Below are 22,780 nucleotides of genomic sequence, written 5' to 3' on the forward strand. Positions count from 1 at the left end.
GGGAGCGAGGCAGGGCTGTGGGGTGCTGCCTGGTGGCTTTACTTATCGGGAGGAGCCGCAGAATGGTCTGGGCCTGGAGGCCCCATGCCCTGCCCCTGGGCTGCGAGGTCAGACCCAGCTGCTCTGAGGGGGGCGTTTCACCTCCCTGACTCCCGTGTCAGTGTGACACCAAGGGGCTGCTGGGCAGAGGATCCCCAAGTGCCAGTCTCCTAGCCCAGCGCTGGACACATCCAGTCCCAGCACGGCTCACGTCTGACGCTGATTTCCAAGGTGGCTGCAGCGCTGGGGCATTCATTGCATGCTCACGGCAGCATTGTTAAGCCCCTGTGTCTGCCCCATGGAGTCGGCTCGGCCCCGTGAGGATTGGCAGGGATTAGCCAGCGCGCCGGGGCCAGTCACTCCAGGATTTCTCAGGCGCTCTCTGTGCCAAACATGCAGCAGGCCTTTCAGCAGCACGAGCCAAGCCATCAGCAGCACACGGCCTCCCGGTGCCCCAGGGGCTGACGTCAGGGAGCCAGGGCCAGGCAGACCCTGCAGGAGCAAGTAGGCAGCTAACCAGGGAACCAGCTCCCAGCCTCAAGGAGCTGGTTCCTATGTGCATGTGCAGTGTGTCATTGTGTGCGTGAGCATGCATGCATTCTGCGTGTGCATGCAGTTTGTGTGTGCACATGCATTCTATGTTTTGTGTGTGTATATTGTTTGTGTGGGGGTGTGTGCATGGATTGTGCTCATTTTGTGCATGTCTGAGTGTGCATCCATGTAGTGTGTGTGTGGGGGTGTGTGTGCATGCCCTGGGCATGTATATTGTCTGTGTGTCTGCATGGGGGGGGGTGCATGTGTGGATGTCATGGAGTGTGGGGGAGACAAGGCCCTGCACCCCCCTTCCTGCGATGCACCAGGACTCGCAGCCAGCCAGTAAAGCAGAAGGTTTATTTAGATGACAGAACACAGTCCAAAACAGGTCTTGCAGGTACAGACAACAGGACCCCCCCCCAGTTAGGTCCATCTTGGGGGCCCCGGGGACACCACAGCCCCGTCTGGGCTCCCCTCCATTTCCCCAGCCAGCTCCAAAACTGCAACTCCCTCCAGCGTCTCACTCCGCCTCCCCCGGCTCCTCCCCCAGCCTTTGTCCATTTCCCGGGCAAAGGTGTCACCTGGCCGCCAACCCCCGTCCTGGTTCTCCTGTTACGTGCTCAGGTATCTGGCCTCAAGGAGAGTCTCCCATCCCCAATGCAGACAGTCCCAGCCAAACTCCCCTGCAACCTTCCCCGGCCAACACTCCCCTCCCCCTGCTGCATCACACAGGCGCCCACACAGTATTCAAAGAAAACATTAAGAACATTCCCAGTTCGTCACACATGTGTGTGGGAGTTGTGTGTGCACTGTGTGTGGGGGTGCGTCCATTGTGTGTATGTGTGGAGTATGTGTGCATACACTGCACTCTTTTTGTGCATGTCTGAGTGTGTGTCCATATCCTATGTGTGTCTATGTGCAGGCACTGTGTGTGTGTGTGTGCACACTGGCTGCCAAGCTGGCTGCAGTGACCCCCGAGCGTGAGTACTAACTTCAGCTCGGACTGATACAAACCAGGGCACAAATCCCAAACTGGGGGTGAGTTCTGCACCTCGATTTCACCAACCAATTACCAAGTGTGAACCCCTCAGGCACTATCACAGCCTAACCATGGAGCCAGACAGTCCCCTCGAGTACTGTGATCTCTACCACCACCCAAGTGAGCTGCCTTTGTGATAGATGGGCCCTTACACCAAGAATCACAGCAACACTCCCGTCCCAAAGAGCAGTCACTTACCCAGGTCAGTTGCACCTTAGATCTCACACCAAAGGCAGCGCTTGTGGCCAGTCCTATAATAAACATTGTACAGATTTATTAAATAGGGAAAGGAAACAAAAGTCATTTACACATTTAAAGCAGGTCAACATACATCCACGCAAATGGGTTCCAAGCTTAAGTTTCAAACAGGAATAGTAGCTTCTATAGTAAGATAAGATATTGTCACGGAGGCCGCAGGTTCTGTGACTTTCAGAGACCTCTGTGACATTTCCCACCTCAGCTTCAGCCCCGTGCCCTGGGGCGGCGAGGCTGGACTTGTCAGGTAGGGCAGGCGGTGTAGGCCCCGGAGCTCTGATCCGCTGCAGGCAGGGTGGGCATAGAGCTCTGAGCCACTGCGGGCAGTGGGAGACCTGCAGCTGTCAGCAGCTGCTGTGGTGGCAGGGGACGGGCCCCCAGCAGCCAGTCCCTCCACCCTGGTGTTTTTAATAAAAGTCACAGGCAGGTCACAGGCTCCTGTGAATGTTTGTTTATTGCCCACGACCTGTCCATGGCCATTACTACAAACAACTGTGACAAAATCTTAACCTTAGTAATCGGCCAGCGCTATCTGTCCTTTGGGGCTAACCCAGCTGGGGAGCCCTAGCTTACGCCTAGAACCTTTGCCCGCCCCCCCAGTCCAAGCAGCAGAGAGATACAGTTCCTCCTGGTTACCTCCCCCCCCCTTCCACTTTGAGCTGCAAACTCAGCTGCGGGAGGAACACACTTCACCCTGCTTGGGGCGGGGAGAGGGAAAGTAAACAACAAAGTCTTTTGTCCTCTTTAACCCTCCACTCTAGTCCCTGTGGTGTCAGTGGCCAGCACTTCGCACCAAACAATGACTCGCTCCTGTCTGGTGAGTTATCTGGGTGCAAAGACTCACAATGCAAATGCTGGAGCTCACCTGGCAGTCACCACAGGTGTTAGAAGTGAGCTTAACGGACGGACGGCACCTCCACGTACTCAGTGCAGCCAAACACCTTCTGAGCCCTGCTACCCAGGTTAATACCGCTGACCCCAGGCAAGCCAGGCAGAGTCCAGCTCTGCGTTTGTCAGTGTTGGCATGAGCTAGCACCTGGTGTGCCAGCATCACACTGGTTATGTGGGCATTTATGACAGACATGATCCCAACACACCCATTACTCTGGTCCCCCTTTGCCACCTCTGGTGCCTCCCCAGCTGTTGAGGAAGCCAGAATGTCTGTGCATCTCTGGTCCCCCACTGCCCTGCCTGGCGGTGAAGCAGGGCCGATGGCCGTGTCCAGCCTGCTGCCAGGGGTGCCCCTCGCCAGGCACTCGCCTCATGGTGGGGCAGGCGAAGCGCAGCTCAGCTCTGCTCCGGGGCCTGGCGTCTGCCGGCCAATCTGGTCCCAGTTCCAAGGAGGAGGATGTCACCATGGTAACCCATCAAAATGTCCCTGTTGCTCTCCAGGCTCCAGCGCAGCAGATCTGTCTGAGCCAGAGCTCGGGCTACCGGGTGGAGGGCAAAGGATTGAGAGCGGACGGCGGCTCTGCCACGCCGGTGGGGGCTCCCAACCAGCCGCCCGCCCAGCGTCCTGCAGCAGGGAGGGGGAGCAGCAGCTGCAGAGCCGCGAGCCCTTTGCTGGAGATAAAGGAGGGAGGGGAAGGCACTGGGGTGAGACCATGGCACCTTCCCCCTGCGAAGGAGACAGTGCCGCCCCTCCGGTATTCCCCTGCCTGTGCCCATGGGTCACCCTGTCCCTGACGCCCCAAGGGACCCTCCCCAACCCCCCCTGCTGCCAAACCCCTGAGGGAGGGCGCTGGACACGCTGGCATCCTCTGCTTTTGCTGTCACCCCTGGGTAACGTTGGGGCTCGCTGCCAAGTCCCCACCGTTGACTATGGAACAGTGGGGAAGGAGGGGGGCAAAATCTGCCAATCAGCCCTGGATACAGCTACTGGCCCGGCCCAGGGAAGACTTGGCCTGGGGTCTCTGCGGAGCCAGCAGCCCGCAGTGCGGAGAGCTCCCTGGGCGGCAGGAGCCTATAGACCCCATTGTGTGAGTGTGTGTGTGTGAGTGTGAGTGTGTGTGTGTGTGGGGGGGGGGGGGTTAAACCTCCTGCTGCAGGGCTGGAGACAGTCTCTGGCTCCTCCAGATTAGGGTGTCTGCTGTGGGCTGGACCAGACTCCCTGGAGAGGGGAGCCTGCAGGGAGGGGAGGTCGCTGGGGCCAGGTCCCCGAAGCAGGCCCCATACCAGGGGAGCCCCTTGCCCAGCCCCCGGGGTGAGACCTGGGGAGGTTGGGAAATGACAAACAACCCAGGAAAGTCCCTGCTCCAGCCCTAGCGACTGCTCAGAGCCACTGGGGTCTTTGTCCCCCTGCAAGGCTGAGCCCCTGGCCCTGTGCCCACTGGGCAGTGGCTGGTGCATTAGGTTCCTGGAGCCAGGGCAAGTCCGTGCCGCTGCCCCAGAGGGGTGGATCAGGGACAGCACTGACCCTCTATGGATCCTCCATGGAGGCGTCTCCTGGGAATCTTGGGTCTGGAGCAGCTGGGGAAGGGAGCCCCCATTTCCTGCTGTGAGACTCCCGACCGTGGCTGCTCCAGCCATGGCTCGAGGCTGTCCTCTGCTGGCCACACGCCCAGGCCACCAGTCGCATCCTGGCTGCGTTTCCTCCCCAGGCCAGCAGCCCCTGTCCACGGGGCTCCCCTCGCCACATCAGGAACCAGACTGGGTTGGCATTTAATTATTGGATCATGGTGGTGTGACGAAGTGGGGGATTTTCTTGTTTTTTGTGTGTGTTTTTCCAGTGGGTTGTATCCAGAGGAGGTGGGACTCAGTGTCCCTGGGTGTTACTGGTTTAACGAGGTGAGGGGAGAGGGAGTTCGTTGGGACACAGGACCGGAGAGGGAACTTGGGATCCCAGCCAATGGCCTGGAGGATGGACACCCCAGTCACCGGTGACCTGACGAACTGGAGACCCAGCTCAGCAATCACAACTGGTTCTGGCCAGGGGGAGGACAATGGGCTGTGGGGACCCCAGTGACCTGACCAGCCAGTTCCAGCCAGAGGGGGCCAGAGGAGGGCTGAGAGGAGAGGAGGCCCAGGTGACCCTGTTTATGACCCTGTTTACCTGGAGAGAAGACAATGGACAGAGGCAGGGCCTGGGGTTGGGGATCTCAGATGCCCATCTGGGAAGCAGGGGGGCTCTGGGCTGGAGAGGGGGAGCAGGCAGAGCCCACCTGGATGCAGGGGAGACTGGGATGTGCTGGGTTGCGGGAGGCCAGGCCTGAGGCCCTGAGAGTTTCCTGTGCTGGGTTCAGACGCTCAATAAACCCTCCTGCGTTACGCTGGCTGAGAGTCACTCCGGTCTAGAGAACAGGGGGCATCGTCCCCTTTGGGGAGTGGAGGCCCCGGGGGTCCAGAGCGAGTGGATTCCCTGAGGGGCCCACGGCGAGAGTGGGCTCTGACACGGCCCCAGCGTAAAGGCTGCGAGCTGCAAAGCTATTTTGGGACGCGGCTGCTGTTTGCAGAGAAAGGGGTTTGGGGCTGTGGCTCTGGGAGAACAGGGAGCTGCCCTGGGCTGGGGGGCCCAGGGAGAATCAGCCCCTGCCCACACCTGCACCAATGACCCTGCCACTCTCAGGCAGCTTGCCAAGGGGCTGTCTCTACCCAGCCCATGGGCGGGGGGGGGGGGGTGACACCCCACACTGGGCCGGCTGCAGCTGGAGAGTTCCCCACCCCCAAAACAGCAGTTGGCTCCAAGCTCCGCTATCAGCACGGCCAGCAAAGCGGCTGCTCGGTTTCCCCGCCAGCCAGCAGTGCTGAGAAAATGGCAGCTCTGAGCCCATATCTGCTTCCTGGGGCAGATAAGGAACATGCCCCCAGTCACCTGGCCTCCAGCGGCCTGCTCGCCAGTGAGGTGCCCACAGGGGCTGGCGGGTGGGTACAGCCCCAACACCAGTGGCCCTGACTAGCTGGTGAAGGTGAAACTCCCCTGCCAGCCCCAGTGGGGCCTGGAGCAGGCTGGGGGGGCAGAGGAGAGCTTGCCCTGGGGCTGCCCAGGCTGTGTGTGCTCTCGGGGTGCAGGAGGAGCCTGCTCTCCACAGGGCAGCCACGCCAGGGCTTGGCCGCAGAACTAATGCTGCAAGGGGGAGGGGCAGCCCCACGCTCTAGGCAGCTAGAGGGGCAGGGAGGCACTGGCAGGACCCAGCCATTGCTGGATTGAATTCGCTCCCAACCAGGGATGATGGCTGCAGCCAGAGATAATCTGCAGAGTCTCCCAGGGCCAAGGCCCATGGCGTGGCTTTGCTGCCCTCTTGTTACGGGATCGAGTATGGCACATGAGGTCGTGTCAGTCTAGGGGTTGGCACCGGGCACGTTTGCAGAGGTCATGGCCATTCCTCCAGCCAGCTGGCCATGCCCAACAGGTGACCCAGGCAGTCTCATCAGAGTGTCCCCACCAGGGGCGGCTCCAGGCACCAGCGCAGCAAGCACGTGCCTGGGGCGGCAAGCCGCGGTGGGCGCCCTGCCGGTCGCTGTGAGGGCAGCAGTCAGGCAGCCTTCGGCGGCACGCCTGCGGGAGGTCCGCCGGTCCCGCGGTTTCGGCGGCAATTGGGCGGCGGGTATGCCGAATCTGTGGGACCAGCAGATCACCCGCAGAAACGCCACCGAATCCACATGACCGCGGACCGCCTGGCTGCTGTGCTTGGGGCAGCAAAAAACATAGAGCCGCTCCTGGTCCCCACCATAACCTTTCCAAGCTCAGGCTTGACGCCAGTTCGGATTTTCTGCCCTGACAGCTCCCCTGGGGAGGCTGTTCCAGGGCTTCACTCCTCCGATGGCTAGAAACCTGAGGCTAATTTCAAGCCTGCGCTTGTTGCTGGCCGGCAGTCAGTGGTTTGGAATCGGGTCCTTCTTCAGACCCTGGGACCAGCCCACTGCGTGACCAGCCATCTGTGGCCAGGAAGTTCTGCAAACCTGCTTGTGAAATGTGACACCAGGCAGGAGATGTGCATGTGGGAAATCCCCAGCCAGCCAGCCACCGCTTCCCAGAAACGGAGCCCGACGCACCCCTACATCTGCCCTGGCCCATGGCCTCCACAGCCAGCACCACCCCTCCTTCCTTCTTCTGTGGTGTCCAATAAACAAAAGCGAAGCGGCTGTTCTGACAAATGGGTGAGAGCCCCCCCTACACACACATGCTGTGAGAGTCCAGAACGCACACCCACACCCCTGGGCTCACCACACTGAGCCCTGCTCTGTCACTCGCTCTCCAGGAGAGGCTGTTCCCAAGGGACGAGGGCCTATGGAGGAGACTAGAGAACCCCCGACTGACCTAACCCCTCCTGTTTGCACTCCCCTCCCTGCCCCTCTGCGCAGCTCTCTGGCCTTCCCCACAGCTGGCGGGGGAGCCTTCTGCTCTGCAGCCGTGCTTCCCCGTGCCTCGGCCTCCCACCCCGCATCAGTTCCACTCCCTAAGCTGGCTGTGATTCCCCGGCTCCCCTGCAGATGTCAGTCGAACCCGTCTGCCTGGGCCAGGCCCTGCGGCTCCCCCATGGAGGGCAGCGGGTTGGGCCCAGCTCCGAAGGGGGCTCAGAGTTAAGGCCTGGATAGTGCTCCCGGGAGGGGCAGCCCCCCACCTGGACAGACCCCCCCGGGCAGTGCAGCCAGGGGATGGGGTTTGCTGCCTGTGGACCCACCAGCGCCCCAGGACCTGTCCAATTTCCCAGTGGGTTCTGGGCATCTGCTGGGACTTGGAGTGTCAGTGTGGGGCACTGTGCCCCTAGAAGTGTAGCAAAGTGGGGAGCCTCCCCCCCACCTTTTCCAGTAGGGCGGCCCCGTGGTGTGAGACCTTGACAAGGATTCAAACCAGGGACCTTGGTGTGAAAGGGTCCCTTGCCCCTGGAGCCCCCCGGCCCCTGCCCTGTACGTGCTGGCATCAGGCCAGAGCACAGCCCCCAGCACTGCCCCCGCTGAGCCCCCCCAGCAGGGCTCAGAGTCAGGGAGGAACAGGCAGGTGGCTCTGGAGTCAGGGCACCGTAGCTGCTGCTGCTGGTGGAGAGCTCAGGGCTACCCGCAGACACTCCCTGGCAATGGGTCGGGGATGGGAGGGCCCCCGTGGAGCCGTGCCGCCTACCCTGCCCACCCAAGCTGGCTCTGAAGTGGGGCAGGGTGAAGCAGGGCGGGGGGGAGAGGACACAGGATGTTTGTGGGCATGTCTCTGTGCTCACACTAGCAGGGCCAGCTGCTGCGAGGTGCTGACCGCCCTCCACCCCCCGGTGGCTGTAACGGGAGGGAGCCGTAGGGCTCTGAGAACCAGGCCCAGTGTCCCAGGCGAGGCACCCCCCAGCATCTTTGGGCACATGGATCTGGGGCGCTTGGGGGCCCTCCCCTGGATGCCCGCCCAGCTGAACGCGGCTGTCCTCACCTCCTCCATCCACGGGCAGCACGAGCCCTCCCCTCTCAGCCTGCAGAGGCAGCGCCAGGCACGTGCCAGCCCCCGTGGCCCCCGACCCACCAGCCACGCACCGAATGGCCCAAAGGGAGGGGACGCCGCAGGTTGCCGGTCACCCATCGCACGCAGCGCCACGGAACACCCAGCACCTCGTCGGGAAAGCCCGGCTCCGGCTCGTTAGCGAAGAAGGCAGCGGTAGCCCCGGAACCACCGGACACAAAGGGTGACCCAGCAAATCACAACAGTCTGGTGCCACAATCAGCTACCAAGCTGCCTCTTGGCCAAGAAGGGGCTGTGCACCCCAAGGCCGTCTCACCAGCTCCGCCTTTCACAAGCCCAGGCCTGCTGCAGCCGGTCTCCCCTTGGCAAAGGCTAACCGGGGGGGGGGCGGGGGGCTGCCTACTCGCCAGCTGCAGCTCTGCACGGTCACTGTCTTCACCCCAGCCAGGCTCTCCCCGTCTGGATTTGCTTTTGCCAGTAAATGGGGGTCCATGGTGAACCTACAGCACTCACGTTACACCCGACCAGCCAGAGAGATAAGCACCCCCCCCCCAAAGTGTGCAACCACCTTTCGGTGACCTGCCTTCCCGCCCAGACCAAGAGACGACAGCTGCCAGTGCAGAGCCCGAACTGCCTCGGTATCTCCACAGGCTTTCCTTAGCCACCTGACGGGCCATTATTCAGTGAACGAGTCTGTATAGCCCAGACCCAGGGGATCCCTGCCAGCCTCATGCCCTCTCTGCCAGTTGGCACAGAGCTCCCGGCTCACACCTGTGTCACTCGTTAAGGAGTCAGCATATTGCCAATCCTGGGATTTCCCCTCAGCACACCCGACCATCCCTCCTCACTGCAACAGCTTCCCCTTTACCGGGAACGCCCAGGCCTCCTGCCTGCTCCTGCTTCCCAGCTTCACTCGTCAGCGAGTCCTCGGCTCTGCCGGCCCCTTGAACGGGAAATAAAAGTGCCCACCCAAGCCCTGTGTGGCCCGAGGGTGTGGTGTGATGGGACTCAGCCGATCTGTGACACCAGCAGTAAATGTCTCCAACGGCCGGAGACGGGCACTACATGGGGAGACGCTGAGTCAGGGGCAGCAGATCTGTATAATTTTTGGTGGTGCCCAGAACGGGTCCAAGCCCCCCCGCCCCCCCTCCCCCACACACCTGCCTAAGGCTCTGGGAGGGAGTTTGGGTGCAGGAGGGGGCGGTCTCTGGGAGGGAGTTTGGCTGCTGGGTGCAGGTTCCGGGCTGGGACAGGGGGGTGGGGGGCAGGAGGGGTACGGGCTCTGGGAGGGAGTTTGGATGCAGGAGGGGGTTTGAGATGCAGGCTCTGGGAGAGAATTTGGGTGCAAGAGGGGTGTGGGCTCTGGGAGGGCTTTGGGTGCTGGGTGCGGGCTCTGGGCTGGGAGAGGGGGAGCGGATGTGGGAGAAGGTTTGGGTGCTGGGTGCGGGCTCTGGGCTGGGAGAGGGGTGTGGGCTCTGGGAGGGCTTTGGGTGCTGGGTGCGGGCTCTGGGCTGGGAGAGGGGGAGCGGATGTGGGAGAAGGTTTGGGTGCTGGATGCGGGTTCTGGGCTAGGACAGAGGGTTGGGGTGCAGGGTGTGGGGCTGGGCCGGGGATGAGGCGTTTGGGGTGCAGCGGGCAGGCTGCCCTGGGGCTGCCCTGGGGCTGCCTCTCCCCGCCAGCACCAGCAAGCTCTGGGGGAGGGGAGGGCAGCCCCCTCCCCAGCCCCCCCGGCACCACACTCACCCAAGCCCCCCCAGGGTGCTGCTCAGAAGGTCCAGCCAGAATAAGGTCCCACCCCTGGCAGGCAACTCTGAGTCGACTCTGGGCGCTGCCATGTACCTCCTCTCCTCCCTCTGCAGGCGCCTCTGGCTGCCCCCGGCGCTGCTCCCTTCTAGCTGGCTGCAGCCGGCGAGGGAGCTCAGCGCGGAGCGGCCCAGGGCAGGCAGGGACACTCAGGGGAGGAGACACTCGGGGGCAGCAGGTGGGTCCGGGGAGGAGACCCGGCCCCGAACATTGGTGGAGCCGGGCCCCCCGGGCCCTGAATTTGCTGGAGCCCAGGCACCTCAGGCCCATATAACTCCCCGCCCCTGCTCTGAGTGACTACAGAGGATTCTCTCCCAGGTGTCTGGCTGGCGGGTCTCGCCCGCATGCTCAGAGTCCAACTAATCCAGCTCTGGGGTCGGGAAAGGATTTCCCCCAGCCCAGGTCAGACTGGCAGGGACCTTGGGGGGTTTTGCCTTTCGCTGCAGCGTGGGGCACGGGGCACTTGCAGGTTTAAACGAGCGTCAGTGGTGGATTCGCTCTAACGGGAAGTCTTTACACCAGAATTTGAGGACGTCAGTGGCTCAGCCAGAAGTTCAGGGTCTATTTCAGGAGTGGGGGGGTGGTGGTTCTGGGGCCTGTGATGTGCAGCAGGTCAGACTAGCCGATCACGATGGTCCCTTCTGGCCTTAACGTCCCTGACTCGTCCCAGCCTGTCTCCCTGGGGGGCCTGCGGGGGGGAAGCCTGGCTCACTGGCACGCCGCACAGACCCGGTGCCGCCATGGGGGTGAGCGTCCGAGAGCCGCGTGTGCTCGGGAGCCAGGCCGGAGCCGAGCTGGAGGAAGCAGCCCATGCACTGGCGTGTTTCCGTGACCCTTTGCTGCGTGCGTTGAGCGCAGGGGGGAGCACCTAGCTCGCCTGCGGGCAGCCGCCCGGGGGGATTTCAGAACTTTCCCCTGCAAGCTGCTTTTACTGTAACTGCCTTTGCTTCACCCGGCCCAGCTTCCCCAATTCACTGCCAAGCCCGAGTCAGACACTGGCTAGAAGGGGGGAGGGGAGCCAGGGGCTCTTCGGGGCTTGCCGGGCTGAGGACGCCAGCTGGGTCTGGCATCAAAGACAAAGGGGCTGTGTCCAGGGCCTGCCCCGGGGAGCTCGAGTCTCGCTAGCGTGGGCACATCAGCAGCAAAGACGGGTTACGAGCGCAGCAGGGACCCTGGGGAACACTGGCCCTGCTCTGGTTACCTGGTGTCACGGAGTATTGGGGGACTCAGGGCCCTGCACCCCCGGCTTCCTGCGATTCACCATGACTCTCAGCCAGCCAGTAAAGCAGAAGGTTTATTTGGATGACAGGAATACAGTCCAAGACAGGTCTTGCAGGCACAGACAACAGGACCCCCCCAGTTAAGTCCAGCTTGGGGTCCCAGGGCATTCCAGCCCGCCCCCCTTCGGGGGGTGTCAGAGCCATCTCTGTCTCCCAGCCATCTCTCCAGCTCGCTTCCAGCACTCTGCCTTCAGCGACCCCTCCCACAGCCTTTGTCCAGTTTCCCGGGCTCAGGAGTCACCTGGCCTTCAACCCCTTCCTGGGTTCTCATGTTACACTCCCAGGAATGCGCCCCCGGGCCGATCCCATCCTCCAATGCAGACTATCCCAGCCACACTCCCCTGTCAGCATTCACAGACCACAGTGAGAACAGGCCCAGTTCGTCACATCTCTCCCCCCTTCGAGACCGAACTGAGCAGGGTCACTTTAGCCAGTGACCCGGGGAAGTTCGAACCTACCCCCGTTCCCATGGATGCCCCCGCATCCCTCCCATTCCTTGGTGAGAATTACACCAGGCCCCTCCAGTTTCACGCCCCCCCCTTAGGTTGGGGTGCTTGATGGCACTCGCAGTTCGCATGTGGGAAGGTTTATGCGGCCTGTGCCCTTTTCCCACCCCCATACCTCTGGGGCTCCAACTGGGCTGTGGTCTTCTCCCAGCGCTCCAGTCTGGAGGTCTGTGCTTTGGGCTCTCTTGGTTCAGAGCCGCCCTTTTTACCTTGGCCACCCTCCGGAAAGGCTCCTCTATGCTGGGCAAGGGTCCTAAAGCTGTTTTCCCCTTGTCCCAGGCCTTCCTCCCCCTCTGACAGGGGTCACAGGATCCGCAGTACTGTCGGACAGTAACAAAGACCCCAGGCCAGTAAAAGCTCCGTAGCAGCCTCTGCTGGGTCCGCCAGGTTCCCTGGTGCCCTGCGAGGGGAATGTCATGGGCCCGGCACAGCAGCTGGCGGCGATACTTCTGGGGTACCACCAGCTGCCTCCTGCTCCCCCCTGACTCCATTTTCCCTGTGGGAGCCCATTCTCGGTACAGGAACCCCTTCTCCCACAGGAACCTTTTCCGGCCACCTCGTCCCATGGTCTGTACCGCATTGAGGTCGGCCAGGTCCCTTATCTTCCGCAAGGAGGGATCTCTCTGTAACTCGGCCTGGAACTCAGCAGCTGGGACGGGGATGGCCACCTGCTCTTTCTCGCCCGCTGGGTCCGAAGCTGCAGCCTCCCTGAGCCGCGTCCCTGGGCGTTCCCTCCCCACCAGGTTAGGGTCCTGCGCCTCAGGCAAGGCACCCCCCCCAAGGCCAGGGCGCAGTGCCCCTCGCCGGCTCTGACCGCGGGTCACAACTAAGGCGGTCTGGGGGCTGCTTGGCCAGTCCTCTAGGTCCCCCCCCATCAACACCTCAGTGGGCAAATGGTGGTGCACTCCCACGTCCTTGGGGCCCTCCTTGGCCCCCCATTTCAGGTGTACCCTCGCTACGGGAACCTTGAATGGGGTCCCGCCCACCCCGGTCAGGGTCAGGAAGGTGTTGGGCACCACCCGATCTGGGGCCACCACCTCGGGCCGGGCCAGTGTCACCTCTGCGCCCGTGTCCCAGTAACCATAAACTTTCTTCCCATCCACCTCCAGGGGAACAAGGCACTCGCTCCGCAGGGACAGCCCCGCGCCAACCCTGTAAACGGAGAACTTTGAATCCGGAGCATCTGGCCCTCCAGAGAAGCTGGCCGGGGGCCCTTCTCTCTCTTGAGCAGTTGATAAGCTGCCAGCCCCTCTTGCGTGGGAAGCCTGCCCCTCGTCCGTCTGGGCCTCTACCAAGTTAACCCGGTGCGGGTTCGGTCTGCTCAGTCTGTCCTTGAGCTTGGGGCACTGGGCCCGAACGTGGCCTCTTCGGCCGCAGTAATAGCAGCTCAGGTCCCGTGGGTCCCCTCGAGCCGGTCGGTTGTCCCTGATGCTGGGCCTTCCCCGTGGGAGGGGATTCCCCATATTCCCCCTTTGGGAGGTCCCAGGGTGACTCTCTCTCTGCATCGCGGCGGGCCTGTTCCTTTGGGGCTCCTCCCTGCCACCCCCTGACCGGCTCTTTACAAACTCATCAGCCAGCTGCCCGGCGTGTCGTGGGTTCTCTGGCTTTCTGTCCACCAACCACAGCCTCAGGTCGGATGGGCACCGCCCATACAGTTGCTCCAGTACCAGCAGTTTAATCAGGTCCTCCTTCGTCTGGGCCCCACCAGCCCACTTGCTGGCGTATCTTTCCATGCGGACGGCTAGTTGCAAATAGGAGATCTCAGGGGTTTTATCTTGACTCCGGAACCTTTCCCGGTACATCTCAGGAGTCAGCCCAAACTCTCGTAGCAGGGCCTTTTTGAATAGTTCGTAGTCCCCTTTCTCTGCCTCTCCCAGTTGGCGGTACAATGCCACGGATTTGGGGTCCAGTAAGGGGGTAAGGACCCGGAGTCTGTCCGCGGGGTCCACCCGGTGCAGCTCGCAGGCCGTCTCAAAGGCCTCCAGGAAGTCATCCATGTCCTCCCCCTCCTTGTATGGGGCCATGATGCACTTATCAAAGCCCCGTGCAGTCCTGGGTCCCCCCTCACTCACCGCAGCCGGGGGTTCGCTGCCCTTCAATCTCGCCAGTTCCAGTTCATGCTGACGCTGTCTCTCATTCTCCTCCCGTTCACGCTGATGCTGTGTCTCATTCTCCTCCCGTTCATGCTGTCTCTGTCTCTCTTCACGCTGATGCTGTCTCTCTTTCTCCTCCCGTTCACGCTGATGCTGTCTCTCTTTCTCCTCCCGTTCATGCTGTCTCTGTCGTTCACGATCCTCCAGCTCTCTCAGTTTTAGCTCTTTCTCCCATTCCAGCCAATTCCGCTCCACGGATGCCGAACGTCGCCGGGAGGATCCTCTGCTGGCCGGCGGGCTTCGCCGGGGGGACCCCCTGCTGGCCGGGGGGGTCACGGCGCCTTCGGTATTTGCTGGGCTCCTCCCCACCCTTCCCCTAGGCATAGGAAGGAGGGGTCTCGGGAAGCCCTCAGCAGCCGGCTGACCACTCCCAGCTGGGACAGACACTGATGCCTGCGCTGCATTTGCCAGGCTGCTTCCCTGAGACACAGGGATCAGTTCATTCGCGCGATCTTCCGCCTCCAGCTGGGCAATGAGCTGTTCTTTGGTGAGCCTCCCAACGCGCAGCCGCCTCTGCTTGCACAGCTCCACCAGGTCGCTCTTAAGCCGCTTGGCATACATCTTCCTGCTGGCCACTCACCGGCCTGTGTGCTCACAGCTCCCCACAGTTCCCAGGGGGCCCCCTAGTGTGCCAGCCCTTCTCGAGGTCACCGCCTCTCAGCCCGGGTCGAGCTGCAGACTCCTCCGCCCCTGGGACCACTCGCTGCGATCCCCCCGGGGGACCCTGTTACTGCAAAAGTCCTTCTCGCTGGTCACACACTCCCAGGGGTAATAACCGTCTCTCTCTCACTCTTCAGCACGCCTGGTCCCCGTCAATCCCCCTTCGTTTTACTGCTCCCCAGTCACTTACTGCAGGAAGCGCCGTCCACGGGGTGCAGTAGATCCCACCGCTGCCACCAGTTGTCACGGAGTATTGGGGGACTCAGGGCCCTGCACCCCCGGCTTCCTGCGATTCACCATGACTCTCAGCCAGCCAGTAAAGCAGAAGGTTTATTTGGATGACAGGAATACAGTCCAAGACAGGTCTTGCAGGCACAGACAACAGGACCCCCCCAGTTAAGTCCAGCTTGGGGTCCCAGGGCATTCCAGCCCGCCCCCCTTCGGGGGGTGTCAGAGCCATCTCTGTCTCCCAGCCATCTCTCCAGCTCGCTTCCAGCACTCTGCCTTCAGCGACCCCTCCCACAGCCTTTGTCCAGTTTCCCGGGCTCAGGAGTCACCTGGCCTTCAACCCCTTCCTGGGTTCTCATGTTACACTCCCAGGAATGCGCCCCCGGGCCGATCCCATCCTCCAATGCAGACTATCCCAGCACACTCCCCTGTCAGCATTCACAGACCACAGTGAGAACAGGCCCAGTTCGTCACACCTGGGCTAGCTGGATTCAGGCTCTTGGCTAGGTACTTGGCCAGGCATGAGAAGGGGGAGAGCCAGGCCGGAGCTGCAGGGCTGAGATCTGCGAAATGCACCTTCCGGCCCCTGCCAGGCCGCCCAGGCCGGCAGGCTGCGATGCGCTGGCAGGCTGGGCTGGGTGCTCGGGGAACACCCAACGCCCGCTCGGGAGCATCGTGCAGTGGCCCTGCAGGGGCAGAGGAGTCCGGGCCCTTGGTCGGGAGGGGTCAGGGGTGTGGTGCCCACGGTGGGGGCTGCTAGGGGAGGGAGCTGTCCCCCTCCAACAGCCCAAGGGAGGCTGCTCTCCAGGGCCCGGCATGGCAGACAGCGCCCAGGGAGAGGGGGTCAGGGGGTCTGCAGTGACATGGGCAGGGGAGGGCCAAAGGCAGCGTGTCTGTGGCCAGAAGGCAGGGCGGGGGGGTGCATTGGCCCAGGGGGCTTCCGGGTAGGGGCCCCAAGAGCACTGGACACTGACATGCAGAACCTTGAGAGCTAAGTAGGGCGACCAGACAGCAGGGCTGAAAAATCGGGACAGGGGGTGGGAGGGTAATAGGAGCCTATATAAGAAAAAGACCCCAAAATTGGGACTGTCCCTATACAATCAGGACATCTGGTCACCCTAGAGCTAAGGGAGGCTATGGGTCAGTGGTGGGGGGGGTCCACAAGGTTCCTGAGCCCTTTGCCCCAAGCCCCCCACCAGCCCCAGCTCGCTGACCTCGGCATGCAGCTGCCCTTCGCTCAGCATTTTCTCCTGCGTGGGGGTGGGGCGGGTTTCACAGTTTTCATTTGCCTCCTTGTGACATCTGAGCAGAGGAACCCACACTTCCTTCCTGTGCCCGGGATGCCGAGTCAGCGCCATGCTCCGTCTGGGGGCATCAAGAACTGGTGGGGCAGGGCCCTGCCCTGCAAGCCTGGGCCCCCTGCCCCCTTCCCTGTGGGCAGCGGACGGCAGCAGTGCCCACGCTCGGGCACTCTCCCCCTCTGTGCAGGCCCTTCACACCGAGGCTAGTGCTGGGGCAACCCCCCAGCGGTGCTGAAAGGCCCAGCCTTGCCCCCCCCGTCTCACTCCCTCGTTGTTCTGCAGGGTCTGTGATGTTACCCAACGGGGCCTCACCCCAGAGCTGGGAGCCCCCCAGCACCCCCACTCCGCCAGGCACTCTCCAGTTAGCCTCCCTCATGGGGCCGCTCCAATCTCCACTGTCCTGGCCCTGCTGCCAGGCTCCGATGGGCCAGGACGGCACGGCCTTGCTCTGACCTGGGCCTGGCAGACGCCCCTCGCTCGGCAGCGCCCAGCGCGGGGGGATGCCAGACTGAAAAACGAAAGCAAAGGGAAAGTGGCAGAGAAGGGAGGAGCCCAGAGCTAGCACACAGCCCGGGATGGCCGGTGCGGGCAGGGCTCCCCTCCTGCTCCCCAAGCCCCGTCCTGGCTCTCTATCTACACCACCGAGCTCCCCTCCCCCGCGCTGTGACAGCCTCTGGCCAGCAAGAGAGGAACTGCTGGTTCCTCTTCTGTCCAGACGCCGAGTCGAGTCGCACAGCAGAGGAGCAGACGCAGCCGAGGGCAGGAGGCAGGCGACAGCTCAGGTACAGGGCAGGGGGCTCCATGGGGCAGGATGGGGACAGGGCCAGCGGGCAGGTGCCTCTCGCCCTGTGCCACCGAGCAGCGCGGGGTGCCCGGGCTCACTCAGGGGAGTGGAGTGCCCGTTAGCCACCAGCCAGCAGCTGTCTCAGCAGGGCATGGCCAGGCAGCCCTATCCTCACCCCTGAGCCGCTCTGAGCAGACAAGGTGCAAGAGGCTGGCATGGGGGGGGGGGGCGCCTGCCCGTGGTGCTGAAGGGCAGAGGCAGCGTCGTGGCTGGGACCTTCCCTGCAAATGGCCGGAGCGGTGAACGCCTAGGAGACCGCCCACGAATCGCCCACGATGCCTCTACTCCCTGGGGTCCGTCCGCCCCAACTCCATCGCCCTGGCTCGTGGCCTGGCATCCCTCCCTCCAGGGACAGCAGTAACCCTGCGGGCACGGGCCCCTCCTCCAAGCACCCCAGGGCTGGCAGCCTGCAGAGAGTCCCGCTGAGCTAAAAGGGTTGGCACTCAACCCCCAGCCCCGCAAAACAGCTGCCCCTCATCCCAGAATGATCATCTGCTAGAGAAAACGGGGATGGGGCCGAGGCCAAGCCGGAGTGCAGCCCCCCCCCAAGGCTCCCCGTGCTCAGGCCAGAGCGCAGCCCCCCCCCCCCCAAAGCTCCCCGTGCTCAGGCCAGAGCGCAGCCCGCCCCCAGCCCCACCAAAGCTCCCCGTGCTCAGGCCGGAGCACGGAGCATTTCTGCTGTCTCTAGCTCCATTTGCCCCGTCCTACTTCAGCTCCGCTCTCCGCCCCACCTCCCTCCTCTCCCCACAGAGCCACTGGCTTGTGACTGCAGAGTAGCTACTTCCCCAGGTCCCCTTTGCACCCGGGCGCCCACTCCAAGGATCAGAGGAGCAGCCGCGTTAGTCTGGATCCGCAAAAAGAACAGGAGGACTTGTGGCACCGTAGAGACTAACAAATTGATTTCAGCATAAGCGGTCGTGGGCTACAGCCCACTTCTTCGGACGCGTAGAGTGGAACACGCAGACAGAAGATATTTATCCATCCAGAGAACATGAAAAGGTGGAAGTTCGCAGACCAACTGTAAGAGGCCAATCAATTTTTGTTTTCTGCTGCTGATAGCTCATCTCAATTGAGTGGCCTCTTACAGTTGGTCTGCGAACTTCCACCTTTTCATGTTCTCTGGATGGATAAATATCTTCTGTCTGCGTGTTCCACTCTACGCGTCCGAAGAAGTGGGCTGTAGCCCACGACCGCTTATGCTGAAATCAATTTGTTAGTCTCTACGGTGCCACAAGTCCTCCTGTTCTTTTCACTCCAAGTATATCAGTGCGACCACAGCCCATGCCTGGGGGGAGGGGAGCCAGGGCTCCTGGGGCACGCAGAGCGATACTGGGGAGCAGTCCCCGCTTCTCCCCCACCCCTCCCGTTCCCTTCCACCACCTCCTTTGCATAATGGGCAGGCACGCACGCGAGGGGCTCTGCTGGGGCTAGCGCTGCCTGGGCCTGGGGCACAATGCACCAGGAGTTGCTGCAGCGTCCTCTCGCCGGTGGGGGAGCCTGGCTGGAGCAGGCTTGCCTGGGGCATGGAGCAGTTAGGACTGAAGGAGTGTTCTCCTCCCCCCATCTCTGTCCTGCTGCAACACCCCCCATTTACAGCCTGCTTGTGTCTTGCTTCCCGGCTAGGAAGATGCTGGCACTCCTGGCAGCCCTGCTCCTCCTGCACAGCGTGCCGTCCAGCTGGGCGTGTTACTTGAAATCTCCAAATTCAAGCTTCAGCGTGGACCAGGAGTGGTCGGAATTCAGTAGCAAGACTTCACTGAACCTCAGCAACCTTGCCATCAAGAAAATCAATGGCTCTGCCCAGGTGGGGGGGTCGGTTGAGATGCTGGATCTGTCCTGTAACTACCTGCAGAGCCTTCCCCGGGATTTCCTCTCCCAGGCACGCGCTCTCGAGCGGCTCTACCTGCACCACAACGAGCTGTCGGAGCTGCCCATGGAGTTCTTCAAGAACGCCACCAACCTGCAGAGCCTGGTCGTGGACTGCAAGTGCGACGTTGTGGGGAGCGTGGTCAACTACTGCAGTAGCTCCAACAGCACCTGCCATTGCCGCTCAGAGGAGGGAATCTTCAACGTCACCGAGTTCAACACGCAGAAGTGCCAGCCTCTTTGCACGCCGCTCTGCGTGGCCATCACCAGCTCAGTGCTGGCCGTGCTGCTGCTGGTGGGGGGCCTGGGCGTGGGCTTGTTCCTGCTCAGGAAGAGGAGACAGGCCTCTGTCATCCACAGCAAGCGGGAATCCACCACATCCATCACCCACGGCCAGCCGCGCTACATCAGCCGCAACGCAGAGACGGGCCCCGGCCAGGCCAGCGACTATGAAAATGTCTTCATTGGCCACTCCCAGCCAGTAGGGCAATACGAGTGTCTGGAGAGAAAGGGACCACAGTACAGGTGAGCACCGACTCAGCGTGAACCCCCCAAGGCAGCATCCCTGGGGCACCAGGTCCCCTTCCCTCAGAGCAGGCAACCTGGGAGGCTGCATCCATGGGGAGGGGGCAATGATAGATTGATCGAGGGGGTGGATGGGGATAGATAGATAGATCGAGGGGATGGATGGGGATGGATGGGGATAGATATATCGATAGAGGGGATGTATGGGGATAGATAGATAGATAGATAGATAGATAGATAGATAGATAGATGGGATGGATGGGGATAGATAGATCAAGGGGATGGATGGGGATAGATCGAGGGGGTGTATGGGGATAGATAGGTAGATCGATCGAGGGGATGGATGGGGAAGATAGATAGATCGATAGAGGGGATGGGTGGGGATGGATAGATCGAGGGGATGGATGGGGATGGATAGATAGATCGAGGGGGTGTATGGGGATAGGTAGATAGGTAGATAGAGGGGATGGATGGGGATAGATAGAGGAGGTGTATGGGGATAGATAGATAGAGGGGGTGGATGGGGATAGATAGAGGAGGTGTATGGGGATAGATAGATAGAGGGGGTGGATGGGGATAGATAGAGGAGGTGTATGGGGATAGATAGATAGAGGGGGTGGATGGGGATAGATAGATCGAGGGGATGGATGGGGATGGATGGGGATAGATAGATAGATAGATAGATCGATCGAGGGGATGGATGGGGATAGATCGAGGGGGTGGATGTGGATAGATAGATAAAGGAGGGGAATGGGGATAGATAAATCGATCGAAGTGGTAGCCACCTGCCTTCCTCTCTGAGTTTGGGTTATTTAAGACAAGAGCCACATCTGGCTGGTGGGCTCAGTCCGAGCCCCTTAGAAACAGAGCCTCCTCTGGGTGGCTCTTAATCCTTTAAACCCTCTGGGAAGCCAAGGAGCCACCACCCAGCATCCGGTGAAACAGGCCAGCCCTCGAGAGCCGGGTGAGCCGCCCTGATGCGCCTGGGCTGGGTTCTGGCCTCATCCAAGAGCAGAGGAGGGTTTTAAGCAACATCCTGGCTAATTCCCTCCCCCGCCCATGGGGCAACCTTGCCTTGGCAAATCTGCAGAGCCAGGGGATTCGGCCTGACTGGAAGGGGAGGGGTTAACCCCGCTGCTTTGCTGAAACCTGGGATGGTGAAACAGCATCCGACGAAATTAACAAATATGGGAAGTTTGGGGAGGTGATTTGAGAACAACACCTTGTTTGTCACCCTCGGGGCATGATGGGTGACTCAGTCCCTGCCCCCCAGGCCCTGCCACGGCGCTCCATGTCCCCCCCTCGCCCTGCCATGGCGCTCTCCCCCTCCCCCCCAGGCCCTGCCACGGCGCTCTGTCCCCCCAGTCAGTCACATGTCACTCCATACCACATCCCACAAACCTACCCCTGCCCCCACAGCTGCTGTCTGAATTTGCCACAGAGAAATTCTTGCGACAAAGTCAGTTTCCTGGATAAAAAGACCAGAAGCTTGTGACCAGACTCCAGACACGGGGGTGACATTCCCCTGTGCTAGGAGCCGCGGCCCCGGGACTGCCATGTCTCCAGGAGCTGGGGCCCAAGCCGCTCTCACCCATGCACCCTGGGGCAGCGTTGACATGGAGCGGAAGGCCGGTCCAGAGGGTCGGGCGCTAGCCAGGAGACTTGGGCTCTGCCAAGGCCCCCCGCAGGCCCTAGGGCAGGTCACCCCAGCTCCCCCTCGCCGGGGCATTGGCAGACCGCGCGCCACTCAGACACTGCCGTGTAAACGCGTCTCGGCCCAGTTCTCTCCACTTAACCCCCGTCGATGGAGCCACCCCAGGCTGACCAGCCAGCCAGGGCCAGCCCAGGGGATAGAGCCTTTGGGGCTGGCACCGGCTGTCCCCAGGCGCTAAGCACAGGAGCGGGTGGCAGAGGCCCTAGCCCACGCCCAGAGGGTAACCCAGGGCCCTCTCCGCTGTCTGTCGCAGAGTCCAGCAGCCGGTGGCCGAGGAGTGTTACATGGAGAGCGACGCCTGCGGAGACCAGCCCGTTTATGCCAACACCCAGCAGCTGTACAGCAGCAGTTTCCCCGACCCCAGTGACGCCGAGGAGGTGTACATCGTCCCGGACAAATGAGCCCTCCGCCCGGAGACACCCAGCCCCGGCCGTCTCTGGGGAGCGGGCTCGGGCCGCGGGGGGGCCACAGTCTCGTTCAGGAGCTGTGACCATGTGTCACGCCCCGGGGAGGGGACTGCTGGGGATCCCAATTAAAGCAAAATCACTTGGCAATTGCTTCTCTCCCCCCCCCCCCGGGTATTACCCTGCAGCCAGCCCCAGTCCAGCCCCACTGGAATGCAGACAGCTCAGGTTTCCCCTGGGGGGGCTGGAATTTCCCTTTCCCTATTGAGAGGGAGAGCCCCCCCACGGGGCGGGGGAGGGGATCCTACCCCTGCATCAGGCTGCAGATTCCTCCAGAAATAGATCCCGCTTCTCCTGCCAACGTGCCTGGTTCTGCGCCAGGCTGGCTGAGCCGCGGCTGGGACCCAAACACCACGTGGTTTCCTCTGCACCTGGGAACTGCGGGGGGGAGACGGCACACGGCCACCCCACGGAGCAGCCCAGCGGACCCCTCGAGGGACACAGGAAGGGCACGGGCAGGACAGAGCCGATTCCCAGAGGAAGTGGGGCCTCACTGGAAAGGAGGGACCCGGAGCGCTGGGGCTCCAGGAATCGAGGGAGATGCGCCCGAGCAGGGCTCAAGGCAGCCAGGCCATGGTGTGTCGTGGGGATTCCTGGGGTGGGGGACCTGCCTGCCCCGGGTGCCTTTGCTGTCTGCACCAAGCTCAATAAAGAGATTGTAGCCAGGAGCCAGCGTGCCGCAGCGCCCACCCGCCCCCTGCTCGAGCTCGCAGGGTCAGTAGCCACGCTGCCCTCCAGCCGGCCACAGGGGGCCTCCCCTCCCCCAAACCCCGGGGCAGGACCTGCAAGGCTCCATTCATTCACCCATGCAAGTGCTGGGCAGCAGGGCTCCGTTCATTCACCTTAGGGCCCAGCGCCCTGCCCCATTGCTATGGTCAGCATGAGGGGCAGCCCCCCTCTGGCGCACCTAGCGAGGACTCGGCTTGGCTCCGCCGCGGCGCCCGGCTCCGTGCAGGGTCCTTGGTCCTGTGGAAGAGGGTTGAACTTAGGGCAGGCGGCGAGACTTGCTCAGCGCAGGGGAGCAGATCCCCGGTGCTAGGGAGGGGGAAATGCATGGTGGGGAGCTGGGGACACCCCCACCACCCTTGCTCCTGCCTGGCCGCACCGCGCTGTGCCCGGCCTCTTCTGTCCCTTTGCCCCACGTGGGTGGAAGACACTGATGTTACCTGTGGCCCCGCACTTCCACACACAGC

General features: G+C 62.2%; 1 protein-coding gene across 1 annotated transcript; it reads left to right on the forward strand.

The window, feature by feature from the left end:
- The first annotated feature begins 16,823 nt into the window (after positions 1-16,823).
- On the forward strand, positions 16,824-22,255 carry LOC101940220 (leucine-rich repeat-containing protein 25). The gene is made up of 3 exons (XM_005279077.4): positions 16,824-16,956; positions 18,642-19,409; positions 21,377-22,255. The coding sequence occupies exons 2-3, from the start codon at positions 18,646-18,648 to the stop codon at positions 21,522-21,524; spliced, it is 912 nt and encodes a 303-aa protein (XP_005279134.3). The 5' UTR covers positions 16,824-16,956; positions 18,642-18,645; the 3' UTR covers positions 21,525-22,255.
- The last annotated feature ends 525 nt before the right edge of the window (positions 22,256-22,780 follow it).

The sequence above is a fragment of the Chrysemys picta genome, chromosome 25, assembly GCF_011386835.1.
Source record: "Chrysemys picta bellii isolate R12L10 chromosome 25, ASM1138683v2, whole genome shotgun sequence".
In the NCBI taxonomy this organism is placed as follows: domain Eukaryota; kingdom Metazoa; phylum Chordata; order Testudines; family Emydidae; genus Chrysemys; species Chrysemys picta.